This window comes from Pieris rapae, chromosome 12 (assembly GCF_905147795.1).
Source record: "Pieris rapae chromosome 12, ilPieRapa1.1, whole genome shotgun sequence".
Taxonomy (NCBI): Eukaryota; Metazoa; Arthropoda; class Insecta; order Lepidoptera; family Pieridae; genus Pieris; species Pieris rapae.
In genome coordinates, this window is record NC_059520.1 from 8,758,671 (window position 1) to 8,782,994 (window position 24,324).

Genomic DNA, 24,324 nt, shown 5'->3' on the forward strand with positions numbered 1-24,324 from the left:
ATTCTTACAATTCAATATTATTAATTTACAATACAATATTGTTATCGTTATTATATATTTTTGTTGTTAATGGCTTCGAATCAACCGTGGTAGTGACAAAAAAAAGATGGCGCGTAACCGAAAAATGTGACGGTAATTTTTTTTCAACGCCGAAAAAGTAGTTTCACTTCAAATAATAAGCATACATTGTATTAAGTAGTAGCTGATATACTACTAATAGTAGACTTTTTCTTCATATATGCGATAATATTCATTACTGAAAGGTGTTAAAGTGCCTTCAAGGGCATGTCACTCAGTCTTAGGGCACTCTAAATCTCATTTATCTCAATATTATCGTAATGGCTGTAACATAAGGAACAAAAATCACATTTGTTTTAAAACATTTACTAAGAAACCTTTTCAGGGGCATGTTTCTACAATTTACTAATAATTATTAAAAGTCCTAGGCTACTAGGTTACTAGATACTATTTAGTTTCAATAAAACTAGTGTTGATCCACTGGTCGTAGGTTCTATCCCTGGCACTACTGGTCTTTCTCATGTATGCATATAAGGTTCACTTGATGGGTAAATAAAAATATCGTCTTGACCTTAAACGTTATCGTAGTATCAAAGGCAAGTGCCAACTCAACTCCTAGGTCGCGCGTGCTCATTTATTTACTATCACAATATAGAACAAATGCTTTTTAATATACAATTAAAATATTTATAATTTTTTCAACTATCGTCACAGTTAAAATGCAATAACATTATACAGGTTTAATAAAAATCACTAGTGGACTGTCATTACGATTTCTTCTGTGTATACGATATCTGAAATAAATAATCTTTCAACCATTCGATTGAGTTCTTTCAGAATCTCATTAATTGATTATTATAGCTATCATTGTTATCGTTATTATATATTTTTGTTCAATCAACCGTGGTAGGGACAAGAAAAAAATGGCGCGTAAAATGTGACTGTGTTTTTTTAACGCCGATAAAGTTACACTTTAAAAAGGTTGTAGCCACTGATTTATTTTTATTTTATATTTATATTAGTTACAGTACGAATTGTGTGTATAGTTGAGGGCTTATCTCCATAACTAAATATTCCCGGTATCCCTATCTACTGTTGGCTGTGTTGCGTAAACCTTCACTGGTTTGGGTCTATGTAAGATAACGATCTTCAACTTCCGCAATAGATATCATGTATATGATATAAGGGTTCTAAAGACGATACATAATTTCATTAATTTCACGAAATCTAAATTTTCCTTTTTTATATAACATTGGGCAAAGCGGTGTGACCTTCAGTGACACATGAACACTCAATACCAGAAGGCTGACGAGTGCGTTGCCGGCCTTTTAATAATTGTTTTTTTTCATAATGGACGTTAAGATGAATTGTTTGAGATAGTAGTAGTAGCTGCTTACCATAGTACTCTCACTCCATGAAATATTGCTAAGTTGTTTACTACGGACGTTGAAGTGATGAGAAACACATTTCCAAACACACATCGCAAAATAAAAGAGCAAGAGAGAGAGGAAACAGTACTTTAGTTAATATAGTTACAAATACACCTAAATAGATGTTTTTACAAATTAGGGTGATTTAAATTTAATCACTTCTATTACAGTGACAAATCTTTTGCGCTAGTTCGACGCTGTCTAAGGAATGAAGAACAGGCAAACAATTTCAGCCGAGATTAGATTTTCCGATAATAATGTGAACGGAAAATGGAATACTTACAACACGTAAACAGTATAATATGTGGTAGATTAAATCTAAAATCTGCATCTTATTATATCTTTCCTTATTCCTCCGAAAAGGCTCTACCGATTCTTATGAAATTTATTATGTATAATCATAGGTCGGCTACTATCTATCTTTCAAACTTCAAAGCGATAAGGGCTGTCCAGCGCAAAAAAATGTACAGTATCAAAAAAAATTTTTTTTTGATACAGTACATAATATACGAACATACATACAAACCCCTATTTTTTATTTGATAACAATCAAATAAACCTCAGTTCTCAACAGAGAACTGAGGTTTATCAATAGTAGCTTAGCAAAATGTGTCAGCTGGTTATGATATAAATTTAGCTCTTCGTTATACGATGTACTGTGGCTAGGAGTTGGAGTCTCGTCTGTGCACTAATAGGTTTTAGATTAGATTAGGGGAATCCTTAGACAAAATACGTCCTCGTCGCCGATCACCTACAGTACAAATATGATCCGAGACGTATTATTAAAAAAAGGTTTCGTTATTAGGGTTATGATTTCTATACATTTATAGGCCTGTCTCGCGTGGATCATTTATCAGGATCGTCCACAATGCGACGGGTTAATAGCATTGTCTTTATTCGCGTATTTCTTTACTGAACTGTATAATAGGTTTACTGGCCGGAGATTATTACTCATTTCGTTTATGAAATTGCCAGTAAGCTCAAATGGGATTCATTTTATGCCTACTAAATGTATGTGAAAGTACGTATAATAACATTGATTTAAACAAGATTCAAATATAATAATTAATAATAATTTTTAGATATGGCTCCGCCAGTATATTCTTTTGTTAACATTTAATTAATTTTTAGTCAAAAATTTTTAAGTACAGTAACATTTACATTTTATTTGCCTATGTAATTGTTGGTTGGTCTTGTGTCAGACACATAGCTATGTCATATAGCGCCCACGCTTAAGTTATGTAAATGTTTGGTTCAATTCAATATTAAACCTCTCATTCATTTAAAATCTTTCCTTTCCGGATTAAGTAAGCATTATATTAGGTATATCAATACACACATTTTAGGCTTTATATGAGACTTGTCAGGTGTCTCTAATCTTCATTAGACTTAATTATTTTACTCATGTAGAAGCTTTTATTTTTTTATTAAATATTTAAATAAGTAGCTGTCACAAACAAGAAGTAGTTGCAAGAATTTATCGGCCTTTGATCTAATATTTTTTATAGAAATCGATGTCCAATCACAGCAGACTGGTTCTCAGCAATCTTGGTTTGAGTCTGTAGAATTATATGATTATAATATATATCTTGACCACATAAATTTTCGATGAAATATGAAGCACTGACTAAAATAAAGGATTACTGACGCAGACTTGGCGAAATTTTTACTTGAAATACGTTCTAAATATCTTGTGAAAATTTCAAAAGATTTATTGTTGCCTGACAACTGTATGCTTTCTATCTTTCCAGTGAAATGGATTTAAAACGGCTATCTACCTTTTGTAACATGTCAGAAATGTGTAGGTTTTTAAATCTTATATGTAGATATTATTTTACATTCAACTGTCGATCGAGTCTTGTAAATCTCGATGTGTCTAACTTCTAGATCATACATTTTACAGATAAAAGTATTCATAGTATATAATTTTATAACTATTTATTTTTAGTATACAGTGCAGCAGAGTAGAGCAGTGCTGGCCTAGTGGCTTCAGCGAGTCGCACACTCTCATCCCTGAGGTCGTAGATTCGATCCCGGGCTGTGCACCATTCGACTTTTTTTCTATGTGCCCATTTAACATTTGCTCGAACGGTGAAGGAAAACATCGTGACGAAACCGACATGTCTCAGACCCAAAAAGTCGACGACGTGTGTCAGACACTGGAGGCTGATCACCTACTTGCCTATTAGATTTAAAAATGATCATGAAACAGATTCAGAAATCTGAGGCCAAGACCTAAAGATGTTGTAGCGCCACTGATTTATTTATTTTTGTCTAACTTCTAGATCATACATTTTACAGATAAAAGTACATATATATTTTATAATTATTTATTTACAGTTCACATATTACGTAGATATATTAAAAAAATAAATTATGCACAAGAATCTTTATGTGGTGAAATGGTTTGCCTTAGCTCATTTAAGCGGGCTATGTAACCATGTCAATGTTATGGAAATTCAACTAACTACTAGTGTTGTATATTCTGTAGTACTAATATTCACCACAAACGTTGTATCTTAGACAAACAAATATACGCTCAAAACATTATAGACTATATAAATATATTACGGTAGTTTTTACTTTTACATCTTCCGTCTGTGAGATGCAGATTGGTTTCAAGTAAATAGGTGGTCATTGTGTACTTAATATAGACTCAGAAATATTTACGATTCACCCGCAAGTTACGTCGGCAAAAATTAGATTTAAGAAAATCCAACTAATTTTGTCAACCTTTACTATGCATACATTAGTTCTTTAAACAACCTTTTTACATAGGTAGACTGTTACACTTGTCGTTTCATTCTATACAGCCTGAAAAGTCTTTTCAGTGAAGGGTTTTTGAGCTCGTCTTTAGATTTTTCACGCCATGAATATTCTAAAAGCAAGGGTTGTAATCAAAGGCTAGCGTTTCTTCGCACTTTTTAGATACCTTTTTTACCTTACAATGTAACCAAAAGAATAATTAATGTACATCTAACTTAATTTGTTAGTTTTATAAAACTTCTTATAATCTCAAAAATCATTTACTACAGCCACTATATAGACCACTCTCTTCATATTTTTGCACCCGATCACTACACATTTGATATCTATTTTAATATGTATATATACGCAATGTATTCTTTTTTTACGGAATTGGGCATTCTAAGAGTATTTCAGCATTCAGCAAAAGAGCATGCTAATTCTCGAGTTTTCTATTATTGAATGTGTCGGGTCGGGTGATAGGACCGGGCGCAGTTTGATATATTTATAACTTTAATTTTCTTTATAAAAAAAAAACTAGTGTGACTTCCATCATAGTTAGTGTTCACCCCTGAGGTCATAGTTTCCTCCCCGAGTGTGCACCAATGTACTTTCTATCTATGTGTGCGTACGTATTTACCACGCGTCCATGTACTGTAGAAATACATCGTAAAAAAAATTTGTCGTGTGTTGGAATACGTGGTAATGACTTGACTATTAGAAACAACTCGAAAGATTATTCTAAAAGTCAGAGCGCTACTATTGACCTTTAAGAAAAACATTAATTCCCATCGGCAATTTTACTACATATCATAAAATGCAATTCTATAGGAGACTCAAATTTCTATGTACCTATTTCAAAAACAGTACATTACGCACTACCAAATGGGCATGTACGTCCGGAAGCTCAGTCCGCAATACAAGTACAAAATACAGGAAATCCATACAAAAGATAGACCATTCTATAAGTACACTTAGAGTCGGTAGCACAAAAGCCAGGTCTGGCTTCGTTAGGTGCATTGATGTCGACAAGATAGTGAATAATTCAACATCTGTTACTGACATTTTGTGGGCGAAATCCTGAATACAATGCACAAGATAACGCCATTGTTTTATCGTTTATAACAGTTGACTGGACAATATTGCTTATGCCAGAGGCTGAAAGGTATAAATGATTTATGCAAGCTTATAAAGCTTTCTAAGGAATTTGTTTTCAATTACACGTTAACATTAATAACATATATAATATATTTAATATTTTTATATATAACATATATATTTTATATGATAGTTATTAAATATATTATAAAGCTGCCGCTGTTGTATCGGTTCATACAAAAAGCATCGCATCGACGAACCAGTGCATTTCTACGTTATCACTTATATCACATGCTACTTAATAATCACATACAATCAAATGGAATTGGTGCTTCAAAAGTTCATTTTATATGAGTTCTATGAGTTCAAAATTGGTTAAATATCTCATGAAATTAATAAAATGTTTGTATGACGTAATATTGTATGGGGCAGTTCATGTAATATGTAAGCACTATAGGGTACTTTGATTTTCTTATTTTGTGATTACGTCAACAGTAATTATTTACTTTTTTACAAATATAACCCCACACATTGTTTATGCTTTAAAACGAAATGCATTTTCGAGGATTCCTACAAAAATTAATACGCCTCTGTATTTAGTGTTTATAATTTAGGTGTTTATACTACCTACAGAACCGGGGGTAAACGGGTAGCAGGCTCACCTGATGTTAAGTGATACTGGTACGCTCTTTTCTTGAAGGACACTTAGTCGAATTTGTTCGGAAATACTTCAGTGGGCAGCTGGTTCCACAAAGTGTAAATATAATATGGCGATTGAACCCAATATAATTAAAACCTTACAAATTAAGTGGCTCATAAACATATAGTATCCATGCTTGTCAAGTACTAAATTCTTCGTACAAAATTAATAGCAGATTACAGCGGATTACGAAATTGATGGATGAACAGTGTGTTGAATGAGCTTCATTACGAATGAAATGTGACTTGCTATCAGAAGCTTAGTTGAGATTAATCGGGTTTCATCTTAATCTTATGATGAAAAGTATTCATAGAGTGACAGGAGGTATGTATTACTGCAATAGTAAATTAATATATTACTAGCAGCCCGTTTCGGCTTTGCACGGGTGTTCATTTATTTTTTAAATATTATTTGAAGATATTGATATGTTCTTTAATACGTATTGAGGAACTATTTTTATGATCAATAGTTTTTAGCAATGAAATATATTTTGTAGTTTTTTTTTATGTTGGGTAATATAATTGTAGTTGTAGTAGGGATGCTTTTTTAAATAAATAAAATAGCCTATATGAATCAGTGATAATGTACATTCAAATGGTGATTTTTTTAAAATCAGTCCGGTACTTTTGGAGCCAGTTCGTTACAAACGTACTTACATATAAATCTTTCCTCTTTATAATATTAGTATAGATTAATGTCTGCTGTAATGATCGTAATTACTCCTGTTGAATTCAACGAAAGAGTCATATTCTAGAGATATTTTTATTAGCTTATTAAAGCAACAAAAGCAATCTTGGGCCAGAACCACATAGAATTGTAGCACCACAAAAGTAATTTATTATAAATTATAATACGATATATTGCAATAAAATTATTTTATATTTTTATTATTTCATTGATCCACCATGCCATATGAATTATGGTAGGTATATAGGAAAAAATACTGTGGTTAGTTCGATAAATAATGACACATACATTATATAGATTATCATTTGTCATTTTATATTACATTATAGAACACTAAGACTGTTAGTGTTCTAACAACGTAACATAATATTACTTACTAGCCATAATTTTTGTATAGGCTAGATTATAATTCATGTAAAATCGCACGCTTTATCTGAACTTTATAGTAAGAAAAAAAATGTCATTACAATTGTATAGTCCTAGGACTGTAGAACCAAGTTTACGCTAGGCGCGACTCGATCCCAGTCAAATTCAACTTATACCAGCATATAATGTGGTACAGAAAATATTTTCCGAAATCTTTTGGATAAATATAAACTAAATGGATGTCTAACAGAAGCCGAATAAATAAAGTAAAAGCAACGGACAGAAATAAAACAAATGAATCCGCGGAGAAAATGGAGTAAATTCAACAATAAAGGCGGAGAAAAGAAAGAAAACTTTCGTTGTTAAATAATAAAATCTTTACCTATTAAATACCATATATTAATTGTATACATATTAATATTGAAAAAATATAAATACTGCGTAAACTAATAAAATGCGTACAAAATTATAGTAAAATGTATATATTTTTTAAATATTTGCGTTAATTTTATAATTTATTAACGAATCCGAATGTGTGATTTGTTTAAGAACCCGGACATAAATAACCTATATTCTAAATTACTATTGTATTTGTAGTTAACAGCAAAATATTCGTAGCACATTCTAGTCTACGTGGTGTGGCAAGTTGCTACGCGAAAGCTATATCGTAGCTATGAGTCACGTAGCATCATGATTATGCTACGCATTTTCTTAATACCCTCACCTTTTTTTTAAATAAAGCTTTAGAAAGGATCATAAGAAACTTTTTTATAATTAACATAATATGTATACACATTTAAATTGTTAACAGAACGATGTAAAATGTTATGTCATATATGTATAAAACACACATAAATTGTATTGTAATGTAACAGCGGCATGACCGTCAAACATACCTAACCAAAATCGAATTCGAAAATCGTTTATATATTTAAGTTCTTGTAAATGTGCTTTACAATTACTTGCTTGATTCTAAATTAAAACGAATTCTTAAAAGTTTGTTGGCTTCGTATTGGGGTAATCGTATTAACTATTTGGTTATCTTAAGGATGTTTTAATAAAAATTACAGCTAATCTTTGAAATTAGTTATGTCTACACAGTAGTACCTCCTAATTACTTACTAGTGACTAGTAACTTGCGAACTTAGGTTCATAATAAATAATAAGCCTTAGAACTTATAAGAGTTCTCAGTTTTTACCTTTTTATTATTTTGTAATTGTACAAGTTATACACTTGTTTTTTTCCTTACTAGACTTGCCTGGAAAAGATCGCTTACTAACGATTACGTCTCCTTAATTTATGTTATCTGAATATATGTACTGCAAAAAGTGTTAATAGATAAATATACAGTAAGACTTCAGTTAAAATATGTATCTAATAAGATATAATTTGTGGGGACGATTTCTTTAATTTCATTATAAGTCAGAATTTTCTTTTAAAATACCTCCACCACAAAAGTAGGACCGGAATCAAATTACATAATCATCTCCGAGCAGACGCTCAGCTTTTATTTGTAGTTTAAGAGTCAGATATCATTTATAATCGCGTTTTTATTCTAACTTGTTATCAAAAAACTGTAAACATTTTAAATATGTAATATTTTTGAATTAAAATATTTATATTGTATTTCGGTAATAATAAATATGTATTATATTAATATGATCTTTGGAAATGGCCTAACAAAAGCAGTAGTATGGGTAACAGGTCCTTTTAAATTTGTAAGTATTATATATTTTATATGAAAAAATGACGAGCTATTAAGCTCATTTCTTCCACCAGCTCTTAGACTATTGCTGTACGTAAACATCATTCCCGCGACCTACTTGTAATAACCTCTCTAATTTCCACCTGGATCCTGCCTACCTGAGTCTAACGTAAATATAACTTCCGTTAAATTTAGTTTATGGCATTATTGTCTAAAACAGACCATACTTTTGGTGATAAAGGTTTTATAATATTATAGTATGTAAACTTTGTTATTTTCATTACAAGTGCTATCGTTCCTAAAAGAATAATTTATCTTTTATTATAAAGAGTTGGTCTGGTGGCTTCAGCGTGCGGCTCTCAACCCTGAGTTCGTAAGTTCGATCCTCAGCTATGCACCAATGGACTTTCTTTCTATGTGCGCATTTAACAATCGTGCAAACTAAGGAAAGATGAAGAATGATAGAAAACATAAGGAAACTGACATGCCTTAGATGCAAAAAATCATCAGGAGGCTAATGACCAAATTGCCTATAAGATTTACAAATGATCATGAAACAGATACAGAAATCTTAGGCCCAGACTTTTTTTTAAATCTATCAGACATATTTTTTTTAATCTGTCATATACTACTGCTCCCACAAAAAGATTGAATTTTGCTGTTGTTAATAAGTGAGACTATGTATTTAGCATTGTTTAAAAACATATTAAATTTTATTTATTTGTTGTGATCAAAAACAGTGTGAGTTTACAACCTTTTGAAGTCAGGGCCTCATTATTGAGTATCGGTTTGGTGTTCATTTGTTTTTTTCTAATAAGCAATCAGCCTCTATGCGTGACAACCCCGTGGACTGTTTGGGTTTGAGACATGTGATAGAAAGGAAATCCATAGATAGCTGCTCAATCGGGGATCGAACCTACAATCTTAGGGATGAGAATTGCACGCTGAAGCTAGACCATCACTGCTCTGTTAGAGATATTCGTTTAATTTAACAATTTAAATTTTATCCATTTATTAAAAAAACTCTAATTTTAGTATTTTGAATCCCAATTTCATACCATTAATTCATTTTGGATTGGACTAATAGGAACTTAAAAATCCATTTAACTAATTCTATGCAGATGGGGCGAGCTTAAATTTAAATACGTGGATCTGTAGACTTATAAAGTAAATTTACTATTTATACGTCGGAGAATATGTGAGAATTTTAAATGCTATCGGCATTTAAAATTCTCAAAATAAAACAAAAAAAAATCGCAAAGGTGCAAATAGGGCCTTTTTCATCATTGACATGTCTGCCCTGCTAATTATATTTGCAATAATAGACAATTTGAGATTTGCACTATGCAGAAGTTACATTACAGTTTTTTTTTCATGAACTAAAAGAAAACTAATGTGTACTAAAAGAAATGCAGCACTTTCAACTATTCTGCATTCTTATCGGCCTAAATTTTTCATTTCAAACGACGGTTTTTAAATAAGAACGCAGTATTGTACACTGCTGTGCGCGAGTGTAGCAAATCTTCATTAAGTCGAAGCCATAATATACAGTTCTATATTTGTATAAAAGGGTTTGATGATTGTACACAGGTATTTGAACAGAAGCATTTGACAGACTTACGCCCAGTCAGACCGTGACAGTCGATTGATCTCAATCAAATCAAACCATATGAATACAATCAATTTTTGGCGACGGATAGAATACAATATTTTCGCTCTTTATATATTATTAATATATAATAAATATAAACCAAATAAAGTAAATAAAACCGTAAAAATAATATTAAAATATACATGTCAATATTTAAAACATATCAAATAGCTTTTTAATTTCAAAACTGGTGTAAGTTAAAATCTTATGATAGGATATTGGCATAGTTGAACTGTCATTTTCATACAAAGGTCTCTCCACATACACCGATTCGACCTACCATATATTGCTTATATTGACAGATGGAATTAGATTGAGATAGGTTATTGGATTTGGGCGTTACTAAAGTTGGAAAGATTGGCTGTGTTAAGCTTATACTTCTAAAACTTAGATGCTTTGAACCTCGCCTGTGCTTCACTGAATTTTGCCTTATAATTACAATTATGGGAACGATAACGAGAAAACCAAACACGATGACAGAGATGGCTCATATAACATATTAATTTAATAGCAGCCATCTGCTCGTTGTACATTAGGAGCTTCAACCTTTATTGCGTTCGCATTATCAAACCATCTTGTATCAATTACGGTTTCAGTTATTATAACTGATGAATACTAAACATTATACGATGTACGAGAAAGCAATTGTGTAGCAAACTTTTCAGGCCAATCTTAATACAGCGTAGTTTGAAAGTTTTGGGACGGTACTACAATATTCAGAATTTCATTTACTTTTATTTGTTTCGCGGTACCTTTTGTACTTTTCATTCATGCGAAATTTGCTATTTCATTATACGAAACTTTTTGTTGAAGCATGTATGATTTGCCAAATGAAAGTTTTAATCAAAACTTATACAACAAAAGTTTATGTGTGATTCAGTCAATTCAAAAATGACTGAGTAATAGCCGACCAAAACTTTATATGGCAAATTTTGATTAAATAAATATGAGTGTTTAAAAATATGTATGAAATACATATTAATATTTTTTTAAATAAACCATTTTTTCGGATCCGAGTGGCCGGCATTCTGGGTGACATATTGGGTGCCGAATACTCGGATCCAACAGCTAGGGATGGCAATGGTTAAAAAAAGGAACGCGACGCTCGCACGGATCTGAGTGGGGGGCACCGCTACCATGACCCCGTTCCACTCGAATCCGAGAAAAGAGCACTTAATGTGTTCAGCTGAAAATTGAAACAATTGCCGGCAACATACGCGCGAGCAGTCTTGCATTAAGTGTCCATGAGCGGTGGTATCAGATGAGCAGGCAAAGCGAGCAGAAGGTTCCTACTTTTAAAAAAAAGATAAAAACGCGATAAATGATGCATATAACAACATTTTTTTATCAAACAAAGTTACTTTACATTAGTTTGATTCTAGCGTGAACAACTTAATACTAACAAAGTATCGAGTTAACGTTATCAACAAGAACGATGTCAGAACAAGTAAGAGATAGCTAGAAACACTGCCAACTCAGTCAATTGGTTCAGTCACGCGATACTGGATCTACAACTATTGTTCTACTTTTTAAAATTTTCGAGTTTAATTGCCTTTTTTATAACGCACGCTATTCGTTCGTGGAAACGCAAATGATTTATCGTTTACAAATTAAAGCCTCAGAAGTGACTATTAGGAAATCTTTTTTAACATCCCAGTAATTGTTGAAAAATTGTTGTATGGTTTTATAAAACCACGATAAAAGTGAAACTTTTTTTCACATTATAGACATTCAATTAAATTTTTTTGGAATAATATTCCATAAAGGGTATAAAATCGCTTTATCAATCTTAATTGTATACTTGGAAAATTGGAATAATAATGGAAAATAATAAAAGTAGACTAAGTCTCCAACTAATAATTTTATTGACTTCTGTGTCTTAGAGAGTACGACATACATTATACTTAACAATTATTTAGATTATATACACATATTAATTACAATTATTTAGATTATATACACATATTAAAAATAGTCTATACACTACACGATCTGTTGCTGCCTAACTATGTGCCACGGCCAATATAGCGATATTGGCCGTGGCGGCTATAACGAGCGCCTTTCACTTTATCCCTACTCCGCGGCCGATCGTCACGTGACATGCAACACACAGACGAAAAAGTTTGAGACGATGTAATAAAAGTTTCTTTTTAATACATATTATATTTTTGTTTCGTATTGGCTCAGTATTGTAAGGATAGTTTAGGTATATGCATTAATAATACAAATTGCCTAAATAAGACCCCAAAGGCTATTAAAGAAAATTGCCGATTTTGTATCTTTCGCCCAGGTGTTTGAACTCAGACCATCATGAATCAAATTCTATGTGAAAACTTAAAAACTATTCAAAGGCTTACAGTTTAAATACGTTGCAGTCGGTAGCACAAAGGCTAGTTTAATTGGTTTAGGAAAGTACTAACGTTTCATTATTGCAGGCTTCAGCTTTTGTATAGCATCTTGTTTCGAGAAAGCGCAACCAATCATTGGTCTATATAATACACGAGGTAGGTTTCTTAGTACACATCCATAAAACAATTTATAAGAGGTCTGTATTTTTATTCTCCAAATATGCCTGACTCTTGTGGTGCGTGATCTTGACTTATATAATCCCTCCTATGTAACTACCGAGAATTTAAGCGAAAAAAGCTTCAAAAAAGCTCTGAAGATCTGATACAACTTTGACTCGGTACATATTATTATGAAAATAAATGGGTTATAATTAAAATGAGTAACCAACAAAACGTAACTAAGGCCAATTAAAATATTTTCGAACTTATTCGACTTTGGGTCCTTCTTGCGTACTGAATCTTCAAAAGCCAATTTGTGCCAATGGGCGGTGTTAAAATCAGATAAACAGATTTGGTTAAAAAAAATAAGTTCCTAGCTAGTTGTAGCACGTACTTAAAATTAAATTGTTTTCATTATAATCATTTACGTAAACAACAGTCGTAGTTTATGTAGTTCAAGATTAAACAATTAACATTAATATTTAATTTATAATAATGATTTCTCTCATTATAACAACATTTACAAAGAAGAATTTAATGGTGGGAGTACCTCATCCTAACCAAATATTTCATACGCCCGTGTCCCAAACTTTTGACCTCAGACCCGTTTGAGTCTCGGCTCAGGGTCACTCTGAGTACAGGAAAATACCCGAAATTTGACCACACGTGCGTGCATGCTTTCTCTTAGCTGAGCTTAAGGCCCTATCCCAGCATGAATTGCTGTGTCAGCGCTGGCCCGTAATAATAATTAGTTAAGTAAAATATTAATTTAATTTTATCATTTTTTTAATGAAATGGATTACTTGGCTGGCGAGAAATGTAAAAATATATAAAATTTTAAAAATCACATTCTATTTAAACTTTAGTCATAAAATGAAAATGATAAAATCAAAATGTCAAAAATTAGCTATGTCTGAATTTTTTCTATCAAGCGAAGTTACCTACTTAAATCGTGTATCGATCTTTCAAAATCGATACATACACTACTCAACTCTACCATATATTCTATTCGCCCTATATTAAGGAACAATGACAAAAAATGGAAAGAAACAATGTACTTTTTTACAGTTTTGCAACCTTTAGATCTGATACGTTAACAATACAAAAATAACATTTTCGCTAGCTTGCTACAAAACCTAATACAAAATAATAGTTGCAGGTAAGACGTCGTAAAACTTGCTTCACACGCCACAGGCTTGTCCCTAATTACAAACTCCAATTACAGTATTACAATCCTTTATGGCAGAATGGAGGATGTTCAATAACCTCTATTTACCAATGTAGCGTGTTTTCTGAACTATAAAAACCAGTTTTCTTACTTTTTACAGTTTATTTGGGGCTCAAAATTCTATATCTATTTCTTGATCATTGCTTTCTGTCTAACAAACATTGTCGACTTTTTTGGGTCTTAGGCATTCATTAGTGGACAGCCAGTGCTAAAAGTGTTGACAACGACTCAGGGATGAGAGTCGCACGCTCTAGCCTAAAGGGTGCAAGTGATTAAGAGAAAACAAGTGTGGACTGCGACTGATTAGTGCAGGTGATTACTTGTCTGCTTAGTAACGTGATTAGAAGTGTGTATTTTTTATGCGAGTAAACTGCGGGTAGCCACGTCCCTACAGCTATTGACTATTGAATTTCTTTAATAGAGCCACTAAACAAGAATTTGAGTCGACTTGTACTAATCATGCTCAATTACTAATCACTTGCACTCGCACTAATCAAAGTGAATAAAGGCATTATTACTGTAACTAATACTTAAGATATAGCGCATTTAACAAAGTAAAAAAGGAACTAGTGGTCATAGATTACAGTTTATTACTGGGGTTAAGTATTTGATAGGTAAACACGTTTGATTCAATAGAAATTTCCTACAAATATTAGAACATAAATAAGCGGAAAGAACTCGTTCCGAATAAAATGTTTTAAAGTTTTAAATTTAGAATTTAAATTGTCTAATAGAAATATATGTAAAAAAATATCGTATGTAAGTGTTGAAGATACTTACAATACTAATAAAATTAAAATTTAATACTTCATACACAATATTTCAAAACTGCAAAACCGTGAAGCTTAATAAAAATATTCCAGGGTGATGTTACAAATTGTTCAATTTTCACTACAATGGGCACAGTGCTATTGTGTAAAATGCAATTAAATAAACTCAGTGGAATGCGCGATGAATAAAAAGCTCCCATTTCATAATACACTAACTATAAAACTGGACTTTGTGCAGCTTTTTGTCTCAAATTTATGTTCAACTGTAACTTAGCCGTATTTTAAATTAACGTAGTGAAAGGGGGAAAATTGCGCCAATTTTATGACAGTTAAGTATTCTTCGTCATTACGTTTACTTCATATCAGTTTTTTGACAGCGTTTTATTTGTTGTATTTAGTTACAACTGAGTACGGAGTGAAGCTAAGATTTAATATAAACATTAATTTTACCCAATCTTTTAACAGAATGTAAATTTCCCATCATTCCATTAGTCCTTTCCGGAGAACCCATTTTAGTGAAAACTCACCGATGTCCATAATGGGCATTTTGATAAACTGGATCTGGACATCCATAGTTGCTTATCACTAAATAAATAAATTCAAAGCCCTCGTTAAAAGTAAATTAATTAATAAAGGTTTTTTATAAATATGACGAATACTTAAATGATCCTAATCCTTGGGATTGATTTGCTCCAGTTCAAACAATTTGTATTAAAAACTTAGCGATTGAAAAGAGTGGCGGATAGTTTCTTGCCAGTTCTTGTTGCCCGCTCTACGCCCTTGACTTGCGAACTGGTTGTAAATGTAAATTTACAGTTAATTTAATTTTTTTGACGTTCATAAGTGTACTTGTTTACCTATATGAATCAAGATATGTTGTTGTTGTTGTTGCTGCCCTCACGCTTAAAATTGATGTTAATTTAGTTTGGATAGTTTAATTGATCTATTTTATTTCTTTATAAAAACTTCGTATATGTTATGTTTGCCGTGCGTGATTGTCAGATAAGAAATTTTGTTATTTTGTCGTTGGCAGCTTTCATAAAAAAAAGTAATTCATACATTTACTAAGATATTCCGTGTTGTACGTCTCTGTGAGAGATTCTCGAGTAGTGTTTTGAATTTATTAGACACCTGAAGAGAAATGATAGAATCTCTTTTGTTTAACTTTTACTTCCATCTTATATTTAAGACGCGGAAAAATAAAATAAGGTTTAAAAGGCATCGATGTGTGATGTTGCCTTCCACGATTAATATTGACCATCTAACACAAAAAAATATCACATTTAAATTAAAAAATTTTTTAGCTTTATATATGGTTACTACATTAATAAAATTAAGCGATATAATTTTTTACCTAGCCACAGTAAAATTTTTGCATAAAATATTCGAAAATTCTTAGCAAAAGTATTTTTACAGGTATTTTCACTTTGACCCTTCCGATCTTATCTAAGGTATTCATGCCATAAAGGGGAGGCTTTGACCCGACTTAATCCAGCAAACATTATCACTTTTCAGTGATTAAAATCTTTTCCTTCGAGTTATTGCTTATTAATGTCTGAGCGTTGTGGTCAGCGAGGAATCACCTGGAACGGACTATCTGTTTACACCGGTTTCTGTCAAATGCATCGATCGTTTGCCTTTCTCGAGCCATGATAGTCCTACTCCATAAGAAGCCTATCGCCCTTATACTAGGGCACGTATCAGTTTTATTTTAGTATTAATACTATTTCTCCTTTTCTTCCTTGGGCAACACCCAAACGTGTCATGGCATCTTTAGGCACGTCATGTCATAAAAGTGTCTTAAAGAGTAGCAATTCATTTACTTATATGTACTGCTAAATTATAAAACGCGTTATAATATTTATAGGGAAAAGTGAACTATAACATCTAGGTACAAATACATTATATATAGAGATATTATATATACTTAATTGTGATATTCCGAAAAGAGAAATATTTTGATCAATCTATTATTATTATTATATTATATGAAAACAGTTAAAGAGTAAAGTTTATAATTATAAAATTTAAAATAGATCTATCATGCAATGCGGAATTTAGTTACATTTCTGGTATGAAAATATACCTGCCTCAGTAAATCTAGAGAATCCCATTGATGTCCAATCCAAGGCTATGTTTACGCAGTACTAATGAAAACAAAATTCCCGCCAGATATTATGCCGGGCTATATATAGATACGGTTAATAAGCCAAGGTCTGGTTTACTGATCTGTTTACGACGCACAATTAAACGAATATTTTACCATAAAATCTACTGATTAATTAAAAATGTACTAATGTGTTATTTTTAATTTTCTCTCTTAAGTCGTCGTAAAGTCACAGCAACACAAATAAGGTTGCTTTAAAAGTACACTTTCTTTCTTCCACACAAAAGTAATCAAGTGTGAAATAAAAGCTAGTTCTTTCAAATGAATTGAAACAAATTAGTTCACTAACTTAAGGTAAGAAAAAGTCACAAGAGAAATCCTCAATTTATTTATATAATAATACAATATAAATATAAAAAATATTACTTCTTTCAAATCATTCAAATCAAAGCTAAGTCAATATGTTAGACAGAATTACTTTTAATTTCATATCTTATCATAAATTTTTTATTCATATGTCTTTGGTTAGTTTTACTTTTAATTTTATTGCATGTACGGCTATCGTTTTATTGTAATTATTTTGGAAACGACTAGGTCGACTTAGGGTCCTTCAAGAAAAGAGCGTACAAATTCTTAAAAGGCCGGCAACGCACTCGCAAGCCCTCTAGCATCGAGAGTGTCCATGGGCGGTGGTATCACTTAACATCAGGTTAACATCAGCCTCCTGCCCGTTTGCCCCCTGTTCTATAAAAAAAGAGCTAAATAAGTGTGAGAAAATATTTTTTATTCATCAAACTAGGGAACAATGCGGCTTTTTGACTTAACAAGTGTAAAGTGAAAATATAGAAATGGAGAACAAAAGCGAGGCGGACGAAATGCTCGGGCGTGTGTGTGGGCAAGTTCAGAAAGCGGATTTATCATCGGATCTGTCGAGAGATTTGTCCTTTGAGGAGTTGAGGAATAAATTCGATACTAGCGCTGCGGTTAGGCGAGAGATAGCGTCGAAACCTTCGACGCATGGCAGCGCCACACGGCAGCTTGTCAGCGGGAAAGTTTTCAAGAAATGCAAGAGTGCTACGTTTCAAATAGATGGCGCCACTTACACTATAGGTAAGTTGAGTGTCAGGAGAGTTGGTACTATACAACAGAGGGCGTGCAAAAAGCTAAACTTTGAAATATTTTAAAGTTTATTGGATTCCTTTTATTGGACTAATTGTGTGTTCTACAACAGCTGGAAATACACTTAATATTTCACTCAAAACTTTTCTTGTCTTTTTTAAATCAATGAGACAATTTTTTTTACTTTAATCAGTTTTGTATATTTTTAAATATAAATTAAAATTTTAAAGACATACATACCAAGGTTTTGTTGAAAAACTACGTGTGAATTAGTAATCAAATATTTATGCCACGCATTTATATAATCATTTATTTTCAGGTAAGCCCTACTTGTCTTCACATATGTAAGTTTTTAATTTAATACGTACATTATTATATACGTTATTTTCTTAATTAAAAATGAGATCTCTGTTTGGGACACCTTCCCAATGGCAATTAAAATCAGTTATGTTTTTATACCTAACAAATTTAAATGTGGATTATTCGGATGGAGCTGGCAGACCTATACATTCTAATACCACTTAAACTCTGCCGTTGCTACTTCTGGTGTCGCTGTAAATATTACCCTAAATGCTTCTTACTAGATATATCCTTGTTATATGCCGGATGCATGTGTAAATGTCATGTTTCATTCATTACTATTTTGAGATTAACGAACCCCTATAAGTAATACCTATAGAATGATATACATGAGTTAGATATCCCAGCTCTTCCATACAATTCTTGTGTTTACAATTGTGATTGTGTGGTGCATGTGTTTGTGAGCAAATTAGTAAGTGTACGAGTAGATTGCAGTAGCAAGAAAAGTAAAAAAGTCAAAATTTCATTTATTCTGTAACCTCTATAATAAAATATAAAGATGATTCTAGTTACCCCTTCCAAAAGGTAGGTCCTATGGAGTAGGACAAGCATGTTTCCAAGATTTCTTATCTTGAATTCTCATCTCCAGCTCTTCGTAAGGTTTCAGATCATAAACTGTGTTTTAGATGTAGTCTGCCAGCAACAGATGAGCCTCCCTCCCGTTTGCCCCCTATTACAGAAAAAAAGGAGGAAGGATGGAGTGACTATTTCATACTCACGCTAACCACTTCACTGAATGCCAGTGCTGCCTGCTAAGGTGACATAAAGGTGAACAGAATATAACAACAAGAGTGAGATAAAACTATTTTAATATAATAGCCACCACAAATCCGTTCATTAGTAAGTTCGCACAAGGCGTGCCACCCAATAAATTCAGGATGTAAGCATTGGCATGTAATATGTGTACGAGGAACGCTTAAATACGCGTTGTTAGGAATGAAGATATTGATTTCTATCTTATTACAATCGGTCTATATGCGTAAATATGTAATTCTAGAGACATAATTTAACGACATTTCAGTCTAAATATTGTAGAACTATTATGCTATTGCATCTAATTTGGAATAGTCAATTATAAACAAATAGGTGTTCTGTGTCTGGTCCTCTAATAGGAATTCTCGGAATATAGTACTAGTTGTACGGACTCAAATTTTCAATTTTCTCCGTTGTGCGTAAAGTCCTAATTAAGCCAACCTATCCTTCCAGAAGAAAGTTCTATCACATGAGTTTTAAGGCCACAAAAATCTATTACAACTCCCACGCTTTGGTTGAGAGTTCTGCGCCTATGCTGCTTGGTTCACAAGCAGGCAATATTTAATATAAAAGTCTAATAAGCTGTATCTGGTGTATCTGGCACGGGACATGGCGCGCTTCAAGAGACTGACAACTGAACTCCAGTAATGGAGAGGCACTAAAAAATGTACAAGAATATTAAATATTGTACCTAACGCTAATTCAAGCTAATTCAATTCATCTTGTTAATTTCTAATACGTTAATGTATTAAAAACTCAATTAAACACACGAAGACTATATGAAAATTTTGTCAGTCAATCAATTACCAAGTATGTAGGTACCTATGACATTCGTATATATCGATATCGTATAATTTAACATTAAAGTCCCAAATTAGTGATTATATAATAATATATGACATAGTGTTGGTATATAAATGATGGATCACGACAATTCACTGTCAGAGTTCACGCAATCTATCACAATATATACGGGACTATATTGAACCTTAAAGGTTATGTTTTTTATGAGGAATCTGTATATAAAGGCTGTGATAAGTAAAGTAATTTAAATATTGTTGTATTCCCTCCTATAACACGGTAGATGATTGGGCGTTATAGTGTAAAGTAAAATGTGTTAGTCTTGCAAAACGCGCTTGTATAAACCCATATAACGCGTATGTACAAATGATTTACTTTAAGCTTTTCTCTTTCTAAATCGAATGTATATATGGGCAATTTAACCGTGTTATAAATTACTGTACTTTTGTTTTTTAAAGTCTAAATTATTGACAAAAGAATTAACTGTCATTAAGATAAATGCTTACATAATATGAATTAAATTGTTGTTTTTTGTGATATGAGATAGAGCAAGAGTGCTACGCTTATGCGTGCATAAGCCAAATCCCGCCATTCCTCTCTGCACTGTGCCACTCTCTGCCATGTACCATCTGCTGTTTGTTTAATGTGGTCAATCCACCTTCTGAGTTCTCCCTCTTTTGCGTTTGCTGTACCTTGGGCACCAGTTAAGCAGTTTTTTGCTCCACTTTTCTGTACCTCTTCTCATGTGTCCCACCCATTTCCACTTAAGTTTATTGATTGCTATTGTAAAATCTGTTACCTTAGTTATTTTCCTTAATGTTGAATTCTTTATTTTGTCTCTTCTTGTTTTCCCTATCATCGCTCTTTGACACACCTGTAGCTTTGTATACTGCGCTTTAGTAGGCGCCCAAGTTTGTGATCCATATGTAGTATACAAGTATTGAATACAATTTCATTAATTACATTGGGCGCTTAAAGAATTCATGAAAAAAAATAAGAAAACAAGCATGGCAATTAACACATGCTCCTAGGTGAAAGCAAATATCGTGAAGAAACTGGAATGACTTAAACCTGAAAAACAACATATGCACTTAAATATACTTTATTTTAACACTTCGTTGCAAGAAAACAGTACAATTAATATAATTAAATAATAAGCCGGGCAACGGAAGAACTTTCGAGAAATCTGTTAAAGGTAATAATGGGCTTTGGTTTAGTAAATTTTGCGCCAAGTAACATTTATTTCCTTCATTAATAGCGCGTATCTATGAATAATATATTGTTTTAAAACGGCCATTCGGCAAATAACTTAAAAGACTTCGCCGAATCAAAGACAGCGTAATTGGCCTTTTTATGGTTTTCGAATATAAAATATATTTACGAATGACTTTTTTCCCCAATTATTTAAGTACCTAATAGAGATTTCGGGAGCAAAGCCGGGATCAAAGGCTTTTATAAGAACCAAAGGAATAACAAAAATTGGATTGGATTTTATAAGTGAACCTTTATTTAGTGCTCAACGCCAGACATTTATAAATAAACTAAAACTGAAAATAACTTTATTCATATCTCGAAGTACGTCAACAGATAAGATGTTAAATTGATTCTAAATTTACATTTAAAGCAGTGTTGGCCTAGTGGCTTCAGCGTGCGACTCTCATACCTGAGGTCGTAGGTTCGATCCCGGGCTGTGCACCAATGCACTTTCTTTCTATGTGCGCATTTAACATTTGCTCGAACGGTGAAGGAAAACATCGTGAGGAAACCGACATGTCTTAGACCCAAAAAGTCGATGTCGTGTGTCAGGCACTGGAGGCTGATCATGAAACAGATAGAAAAGTGAGAAAACTGTTTATTAGATTTATATAAAAAAATATAGATCGAAGTATGAACATTATTTTAAAAAGTGACGGGATCTGGGTGAAGGCGATGTTATAAAGTATATAAAGATCTTCTCTTTATAAGTAGTGTTCAAATAAATTATTTCTTAATAATTAAATGATTGATAAGTCCAAAGTACTTTTTTACACTACTACAAATACGCCGAGTACTCAAAGTAGTATTTAGTATTCAAAGGCCTCCAAATGCCATTCTGATATTTCCTTCGCTAGTACTGTCAGATTAAAGAATGCTTTTAGCGACCTTGCGATGTTGCCTCACGATCATATAGCAATTTTTTTGGGATAGAAGCCAAACTAGTAGGTCACTAAGAAGTTAATACCTATACACCAGCATCACCAGAATGTTTTTTTATTAATAATACTCTACCATTGTGTCCAGGGACATTTTTTTTTTCAACTTTGATAGTTGGAGACTAATTTTAATTTTACTTACCATTTAATTAGTACTAATAATATGAAAGGATTTGTTTAATGGCGTATCAATAAATTTGATTTTATTAAGTTACTTATAAGATGTAAATATATTGAAATAAATAAAAATAATCTGTTTTGTGTAAACGTAATATGTTTTTTGCTTATTTTATCTTCACCATAATATATCTTTTTTTTAAACATACACTCTATTATTTTAATAAATATGTAAATATGTAAAAACGTGGAGTGGCAGTCAAATTCGATGTGTTTTAAATCTCTTTACTTATTCCTACGTTGATTGAAGTTGAAGATAAAAAACTACCAAAAAAATACTACTGTATTTGAGGTTTTCACTAAGAGATAATAGATTCGAGACACGAGAAAGGTGTACTTTATATTAAGACTTACGAGTCCATGCGAAACCAAAGAAAAACTTTTTTTAACAACATTATTAAATTCAACAAATTATTCTTATTACTCATTAACATAGGTATATATATATAGAAGGAATCGTAGCGGTCGACGTTTTGAACCCTGGTTAGCCATTACCGGGTATTGCAACCACAAACCGCCCGACACGAGATAACTTTGTATTCTAAACCAAAATTGTGCCATAAAATTAAAGAGTTTCAGAAGCAATCAGTCAGTTTCTTAATTTGTTATAGACTTTTACTGGTTTTTTTATATAACTTTATAAAATCGGCATATCTTTGACATGGAATTATTAATATTGAATAAAACGTTAGAGATGTTATGTAACGTGGCGTCGACTTATATTAAATTTACCTTGTAAGTTAATTTCTTTAGCACTAATCTGATCTGACTACCAATGTGTTAGACGCAAAAATGTAAGAATGAATTTATTGGTTTCTGTCATTTTTACACGAACTTATTACGCGAAAATATAAAGCTTTCTTTTATAAACTTGCAACTTTAACCCTTAACTTGGCAGAATTTTATTTTTTCGAATATAAAAATAATATTCATAGCACTTAAGTTTAATGACCCAAGGGGTCTAGAAAAAATATTAAAAAAAATATTCAAACTACCCCTTTAAAAAAACCACCCGTATCTTGTGGGATACATTGCCAAGGGCATAGATAAATATATTAGGCTATCAATGTATCTCTACAGATACATTGCCAAATTATCTATGACTTGATTATATAATAATTTATATGAAAATAAATATAAAAAACAAGTTAATAATCAGTAGTTTGTACTATTTATTTAATAACAAAAATGGAACTTCAATGAAAAAATACAAAATCAGATTAATTTTAGACATTCATATTATGGAAATTGAAAAAACAGTTCCTATCCGGTAAAAGACACAGCCTCATACCACATTTGATGCACATAACAGTAGTCTGACCTTTGATACATAGTTTGCATCGTCCTTTGGACCCAAAAGTAGGGAAATGATTGTATCCATCATATTTAACGTCCGCAGTTGGCCTTACGGTACAGGGTGTTTTTATAATCTTTTTTGGTGCTGGTGGTAAAGAATCATAGTTTTTGAATGGCTGCTGTCTCCCAGAATGTAAGAGCCCTTGTATAATATGATGTCGAAACTTCTTTAAACTCAGTCGTTTTATGTTATCCACGCCAATATGTCTGCGATACAAAATCCAGCTATTGTTCACGCACATATCTAACATTTGAGAAAATATCGGTAAGTACCATCGGTGGCTTTTCACCTCTGTTCTGTACAAAGCCACTAACATATCTGCAAGGTCGACTCCTCCCATGTGTGCGTTGTAGTGCTTTATTATATTGGGACAGGGGACAGCAGCTCTCTGTTTTAAATCCTTATTGTAACGTTGTATAACTCCAACAGGAGTTTCAGAAACATAACTGCTTGCCACAGTAACCACTTTGTTGTCATGCCATTTGACAATACAGACTTTGTTTGTATTACATACTACTCGTGAATAAGATCCGCGGCCTTTTTTTTTTTGAG

The 24,324-nt window shown here is 32.3% G+C and overlaps 1 protein-coding gene across 2 annotated transcripts in view; it reads left to right on the top strand.

Annotated features, from left to right (window-relative positions):
* Nucleotides 1-24,324, top strand: part of LOC110993001 (calcium/calmodulin-dependent 3',5'-cyclic nucleotide phosphodiesterase 1) — a 175,992-nt gene that overhangs the window by 15,195 nt on the left and 136,473 nt on the right. The window contains exon 2 of one of the 2 annotated variants that reach the window (XM_045630444.1): nt 17,813-18,123. In XM_045630444.1, the coding sequence (XP_045486400.1) occupies nt 17,862-18,123 (262 nt within the window). In that variant the 5' untranslated portion in view covers nt 17,813-17,861. Of the gene's footprint in view, nt 1-17,809; nt 18,124-24,324 lie in introns of those variants that run through there. The other variant, XM_045630445.1, reaches the window with a different exon arrangement.